Here is a 7,319-nt window from a genome sequence, read left to right as displayed (position 1 = left end):
ATAAAGTGTTATCTATCTATCTATCTATCTAACTGATAGCTTCTTTTTTTACAATTTGTGGAGAATGTCAAATCGAAGCAAAAAATTATAGATCAGCAATGTGTTACAAAAGTATAATTTTATTTCAACAACGAATACACTTCAATTCATTAAAACAATTAATAACGTTTAGTACTAACGTTAGGCTTATTTCCCACTAGATTCACCATTCCCTCATCCCCTATGCCAATTATACAACTAACATGACACTAGCAATGAGTAGCATATTCACTGGCAAGTTTGAATCATTGCTTTTGATTGGTCACATCACGTTATTATTTTTATTTATTTCATCAGTGATCCTTGCTTGGATCTTAAAATTCAAGTATTGGTACATTATTTAACATTACGTTGACATAATTATGGTAAGGCTAATGAAATGCATCCCAGTATCAATATTTAATTAATAATAATTTTAAAGTAAGTTCTAAGCATTAGGTTCAGATTTAGCTGTGCTGTTGAATGGTTGTAAAATAAAGAACATTACTTTAAATTTCAATCAGCTCAGCAGTTCCCCCCGCCACCTAATTTCAACATTAAGTTAAACCTTTTGAGAGAGCATAATATTGCTTTTTGTTGAAATATTTAAAAACATTCAAAACATTTGAATGAGGTACCGGTATGCAAACTAATAACAGTTGTCTGTAAGTTGTAGTAAACCTGAGTACACGTATCACTGTTACTAAGTTAGACGAAAACACAACCTTTAAAGTAGTAATAAAGGATTTAAATAGAAGATATACATTTGGTAATCACGCTTTAAAAATAATGGCAATAAAAACTTACTTGGAGTGGACATCAGCTTTCGATATTATAATAGCATTTTGAGAATCATTTCACTTTGAGGTAATGTTATGTAATAAGATATTAGTTTTTACTCCCCCCAAATTTGAAACTGAGAAACATTACTGTCAGATGAATTTCTCAGATTGTGTATTCCAATTACAGATTATTCTTCCTGCATTAACATAACCGCTCCGTTTTTCAGCGATATCTCAAAAACTCAACCAGGAATTCAAATTAATTTTTCACAGGTTGGTTTGTTTGTACTGGATTAAAGCCATTGGACCCTTTTGGGAAACAGTATTGTTCAAGGCCCACACTTCGTGTATCACAACTTCTATATCAAATAACAAACCTGTGAAAATTTAGGCTCAATCAGTCATCAGAGTCGGGAGAAAATATCGGGCAAACCCACCCTTGTATCCGCGCGTTTCGCCGTGTCACATGACATGTGTTTAAAATTAATCCGTAATTCTCGATTATCGAGAATTGATATTGTCTTACTGTTTTCTCAAAAAGAAAAGCATTTCATGGAATAATATTTCAAGAAAAGTCTTTCACCACTACCTTCTGTATCCCCTGTAAGTTATTTGTAAATCTGTGAACTTTTTCTTTTTTTCTGTACCGAAAAGGTCCAATGGCTTTAAAAAAAATCAACTGTAAACAAACCCCAGAGGTACACTTTGCCTTTAAAATAATAATGAAGGATTTAACTTGTAAAGCCTGAGACTATTAAAGACACTGGACACTATTGGTAATTGTCAAAGACTAGTCTTCACAGTTGGTGTATCTCAACATATGCATAAAATAACAAACCTGTAAGTTGTATGATCACATGAAGTTGTGTGCTTTCAGATGCTTGATTACGAGACCCCAAATTCTAAATCTGAGATCTCGAAATCAAATTCGTGGAAAACTACTTCTTTCTCGAAAACTGTTTCTCACAATGTTTTATACTATCAACCTCTCCCCATTACTCGTAATCAAGAAAGGTTTATGATGATAATTATTTTGAGTAATTACCAATAGTGTCCACTGCATTTACAATAGGATTAAAGTTTAGCAGTCCCTTTACCCTGTCTGATATCCCGCATGGATTCACCCTGTAGTCACAAATCATCATACTTGAAAGTGCCAACTTGATAACCTTTGGCAAATTCTCGCAGAATTTCTTTGCTAGTGACGATTGGCTTGATGGCTGGGTGAGCCTCCATACGTCTGCAGTAAGAATCAAGCTCAGGGAACTTTTGCTTGATGAGATTGGTGAGCGCATCCGCGATGACAAAGCGCTCGTTAAATGGCCAGATATTGAGGTCTACCATAGCTGGCTGTTGACCTGACAGAAAGGAACATAAATAACACAATAAGAACCGAGAAGTACAGTTTTACAATCATATAGACGACTTTAGCTCAATACTTGGGCCAATTTCCTCAAAGTTGCTTTGCAGGGAGTCTGTTTGGGAACTGAAGTGATATGTGTCAAGGAAATAAATAAGGTGATATAAAGTAGTCCCATATCACAACATCCCCCTCTTTTGAAAGAAAATAACTTGAGCAAAAAAAAAGTTTGCGTTTATGTTAGTCCATTGTGTTTTTATTTGTCTAGGCATGTCTACCGCAAGCTTGGCTTTTCAGGTTATGCCCCATTTCAAGTTTTCCTCATTACTGTTACATTTTCCCCATAGAAGTGCCCCTTATCAGAGGAAGATCGCTGTGCGTCTTCTACGAGCGAAATTCAAGGCTTAACACTCAGAGAGATTTTGCCTGGAAAGCATTTTCGACTGAAAACATCATTTCCTGTTGAAACTCCAGGTACCTTTAAGGAATTGTACATCTTGTAATGGGAGCTACTTACCCCCAAGGAATGGAGTGCCTCTTTTTTTCAGTTCTGCCTCAAAGATTTCAAGACCAGCCATAAGTTTCTCCTCTGCCTCCTTGTCTTGACAATCCGACTTCGCAAACTTGTAGAAATGTGGTATCACCTTGATGAAAAAAAAAGACGACGGAATTTAAGAAAAAGGAGTATATATTTTAAATTCTACACTATTTGAAACTCTAAATTAATGTAACTAAAAAAAGTAGATATTTCTATGATGTCCAAACTTAGTGTTAGCCTGAGGGGTGTCTGGGTGTCTTTTGGACACCCTGATTTAAATGATTTAAAGTAGACACCCTGAGATATCTGGTATTATGTTAAGAGTATTGTAAGTGATCAATTTGGACACCCAATATTTTCGTTTCCAGCAAATTGGACACACTTTTACCAATAACCATGTCAAAAGAAAGAGAAAATATTACAAAAAATTGTACAAATATCTTTGTCAGCAACATAGATTAATACCTTGGATGAGTACTCTTCCATGAAGATTTTATCCTCCGCCTTTGCATATGGGTCTTTAGGGTAGAGAGGTGGGTCAGGGTAAAGGTCATCCAAGAGGTCATTGATGATGCCGGACTCAATGAAGACCTTCCCGTTGATTTCAAGCACCGGTACTTTCCCATTTGGGTTCCTCTCAAGCAGAAATTCTGGTTTCTTCGATAGGTTACAGTTCACTTCCTCAAAACTAGAAGAAAAAAACATGTTAAGTCATAAATATTATAATTCATGATTTTCTTTAGAGACAATAGTGGGCGAAAGCAGCTTGTACCAAAATGCCTTAAATGCCCTCTGTTTAGCAGAGTTGAACACACCCAAGGGAAGTACAAGTAACTGGGGCAGTGCACTCCTTCAATTTTGTAAATAAATTTTCAGTTGTCGTACCCCCAAAGATTACAAGTTTTCTTTTTAAAGGTACAGCGCCCCAGTTACTAGGTCTAGCAGAAAGACACACTCCGCCTCATTTAAACCTACCTGAGTCCTTTGATTGAGAGAACCAAGCGACTGCGTTGTGCATATGGGCAGTAACGCATGCTAAAGAGATGCATAGCTCCTTCTGTCAGTGGTGGCAAAGAGTCACCTATAAGTAGTGAATGAAATAGTGAAATAAATCTTTAATTGATGCAGACGAAAAACACCCCTGGCACCCGCATTATAAAATAGGGTTCATTCCGCTGAATACCACTTGTCGACCCTAGCGAAACCAAACTCATAGTTCTACAGGGAAATGCTAGGCTGTTGAGCCTGACCTGTGGTAAGCTGCGAGTGCCAAGCGTGAAAGTTTGCACAAGACCATGCGAATACGAAGCCTCCTTTTCCATCTTTTTTTTTTTTTTTGGGGGGGAGGGGGCATTCTACATGTTTTTTATCTTTGTGCTATTATTCCTTTGACCTCAATTATATTTGTAGTATAAAATTAAACAATTATTTGTCAAATTTTGGTGTGTTTTGGGGTTTTTTGTTTTTTTTGGTGGGGGGTCCACCCAATTGTTTCAATACAGGACATCTGTTAATGAAACAGGGATAAATTAATTAGTTTAACCAAAAATTAAATCCACGATCTTACCCACCCAAGGCAGCATCCACCTTCAGTGAAAGATGAGAAAGGCTTCACCTCACCTGCCCACCCTGTTCGGATAATCTTCCGCACGTCGCCATCAAAGCTATCGCCATATATCTATGAATGCTGGTCATCTCGCCACCTGACAAGCTTGCCACCAACAAAGTCGCCCCCTGCAAAGACGCCCCCTACCCGGCTCGCCCTGGGTTGAAACAAAGTCGCCCACTGGCAATGTCGCCCCAAACAATGTCGCCCCCTAGAAAAGTCGCCCCCTGACAATGTCGCCCCCAGCCAATGTCGCCCCCTAGCAAAGTCGCCCCCAGATGTTGTTCAGAAAATAATTACGGCTACAATAATTGTGGTAAAAAATATAGTTAAAACATTTTCAGAAAAAAATTCCGTATGAAGTAATGTGCTTGTGGAAGGTCTAACCCTCACCCTAACCATAACCCTAACCCTAACTTGCCTAACCCTTAACTATTTTCTGGGGGCGACTTTGCTAGGGGGCGACATTGGCTGGTGGCGACATTGTCAGGGGGGCGACTTTGCTAGAGGCGACATTGTTTGGGGGCGACATTGTCAGGGGGCGACTTTGTAACAACTCGGGGCGAGCAGGTTAGAGGGCGACTTTGCAGGGGGCGACTTTGTTGGTGCATAGAGGAAGTTGGTGGCGAGCTTGCTAGGTGGTGAGATGAATACCGGACACTTCGGCACCTTGCAAACTCGGCACCAGCAAACTCGGCACCTCTCAAACTCGGCACCCACAACCTCGGCACCTTGCAAACTCGGCACCCACAAACTCAGCACAAGTTTGCTGGTGCCGAGTTTGCAAGGTGCCGAAGTGTCCGGTACCCGGTGAGATGACCAGCCCCCTTTTTGAGCAATAAAATATAATAACATCCTTCCTCCAAACTTGCCAGTTCTTCTACATCAGTGACATGGCCAATTGCCTCAGCAATAAAGCAGACTTTAATGCAATTACTTACCGGATTGGAGGTGTTTTTGCGACATTGTTGACGTTTTACATTCCCCTACAACCAGTCAGCTAGTTCTTGCCAAAAGATTGTAAAATTGCTGAGTCAAGATACGCTTCATTTCATTCAACCTTCATCCTTGGTCCAACACGACGTCCATACGAAGCTATACCACGAATGGTTGTGATTAAAATACGCATGCGCAAGTTGTGATTCAGTTAATATCTCCAACTACTCTCTAAACAAAGCTAGTCTTTGATACAATTCGCTTGATCCCACAAACAGCGCGCCCCATCGAAAGTATTTGGATTGCCAATGTTAAAAAAAAGCTCATCTGCCGCGGCTATTGACTCGAAAAGCACGAGACCCGACCTGAACCAAGTCTACCGACGGGGTAGCAGATAGCCTTTAGTCAGTACTGCCTTTAGTCAAGGCGCACGCGGCACACCGGATAGCACGCACAGTCCCAAAAATGTAACGCACGAAAAAAGACTATCACCGCGATATTAAAGGGGTGTTTTTGTCTAACTTAGTAAATAGTGATACATGTATTCAGGTTTACTACAACCTATAGACAACTGTTATTAGTTTGCATACCGGTACCTCATTCAAGTGTTTTGAATGTTTTTGAACGATTCGACAAATAACAACATTATACTCTCTCAAAAGGTTTAACTTAATGTTAAAATTAATTAGGTGGCGGGGGAACTGCTGAGTTGATTGAAATTTCAAGTAATGTTCTTTATTTTACAACCATTCAACAGCACAGCTAAACGTAAACCTAATGCTTAGAACTTACTTTAAAATTATTATTAGTTAAATATTGATATTGGGATGCATTTCATTAGCCTTACCATAATTATGTCAACGTAATGTTAAATAATGTACCACTACTTGAATCTTAAGATCCAAGCATGGAGGTAGGATTGATCCAAGCAAAGATACTAATAAAATAAATAAAAATGATAAAGTGATGTGACCAATCAAAAGCAATGATTCAAACTTTCTGGTGAATATGCTACTCATTGCTAGTGCCATTTGTGGCATAGGGGATGGGGGAATGGTGAATCTAGTTAGAAATAAGACTTACACTAGTTATACTAAATGTTACTTTTAATTTTCTTTAAAGAATTACATGTATAATGTTTGATTTATTGGTTAACCTTTTCTGCATTGTCCATTTAAAACTAATTTGTTTTTGAAATAAAATTATAATTTTGTAACACTCTGCTGTTCTATATTTTGTGCTTCGATTTGACATTCCCCACCAATTTTTAAAATAGAAGCTATTATTTAGATATATTGATAGATAGACACTTTATTAAACACTCGTTGTGGAAATTATAATGGCTTTGACAAAGAACTGTATGCAAATACAATACAAACGATCAGTAACTATATAAAAATACAACCATCAAAATTGAAACTACAGCTATAGTTACAGATGATCTCTGACAAATGTGTCAAATTTCACTAACATAGGGGAAATTTTCAAGCTCATTTACTGTGGTAAATGACGTGAGTAGTTGCATAAATTATTGGTGAACTGTTCGTCTGACAGCTAGGGCCCAAATATCAGAGGTGCTATTTATAAGCTAAAAAAACTAAGCAAAAACGAATAATGTTAACCTGGTTACCAGTCAAATATGTCACTCGTACAATATCTGTGACTGGCATCCTGATCTATATTGCTAAGCAGGGATTTGTCAGCAGGGCCCAATTTCGTAGAGCTGCTAAGCACAAAAATTTGCTTAGCATGATATATTTTTGCTTTGATAAAAACAGGATTTTGCAACAAAATTTCCATGTGGTTTTCAGGATAAGCAAACAACAGCTGAATACCAGTACCAAGCAATATTCAACAAATGGAAATTTGGTTGTTATCCTGTTTTTATCAAGGAAGAAATTTCATGCTAAGCACATTTTTGTGCTAAGCAGCTCTATGAAATTGGGTCCTGATGATTTTCTGCTTATATAATAAGCACCTCTATGAAATTGGGCCCTGCTGGTATTTTTAGCTAAAGTGATGTAATTAGGCACTACTAGTTAATTAGCAGTGTCCAACCAAAAACAAAGCCCACAAAAT

General features: G+C 38.1%; 1 protein-coding gene across 1 annotated transcript; it reads right to left on the bottom strand.

Annotated features, from left to right (window-relative positions):
- Window positions 1–99: 99 nt before the first annotated feature.
- LOC139935063 (pyrimidodiazepine synthase-like) lies at window positions 100–5,420 on the bottom strand. The gene is made up of 5 exons (XM_071929515.1): window positions 5,246–5,420; window positions 3,674–3,779; window positions 3,164–3,386; window positions 2,678–2,804; window positions 100–2,158 (listed from the first exon to the last, which is right to left on the bottom strand). The coding sequence occupies exons 1-5, from the start codon at window positions 5,268–5,270 to the stop codon at window positions 1,932–1,934; spliced, it is 708 nt and encodes a 235-aa protein (XP_071785616.1). The 5' UTR covers window positions 5,271–5,420; the 3' UTR covers window positions 100–1,931.
- Window positions 5,421–7,319: the final 1,899 nt, after the last annotated feature.

Source organism: Asterias amurensis, chromosome 3 (assembly GCF_032118995.1).
Source record: "Asterias amurensis chromosome 3, ASM3211899v1".
Taxonomy (NCBI): domain Eukaryota; kingdom Metazoa; phylum Echinodermata; class Asteroidea; order Forcipulatida; family Asteriidae; genus Asterias; species Asterias amurensis.
Note: the sequence above shows the minus strand (reverse complement) of the source record. Positions and strands in the feature narration are given on the sequence as shown.

What these genes read in the sequence shown, in the direction of transcription:
- LOC139935063 (XM_071929515.1), bottom strand. Translation starts at nt 5,270, where the DNA reads ATGTCGCAAAAACACCTCCAATCCG. An exon ending in CTCTCAATCAAAGGACTCAG is followed by an intron (nt 3,387 to 3,673) that starts GTAGGTTTAAAT and finishes TTTTTCTTCTAG; the next exon opens with TTTTGAGGAAGTGAACTGTA. An exon ending in AGGCACTCCATTCCTTGGGG is followed by an intron (nt 2,159 to 2,677) that starts GTAAGTAGCTCC and finishes CCTTTCTGTCAG; the next exon opens with GTCAACAGCCAGCTATGGTA.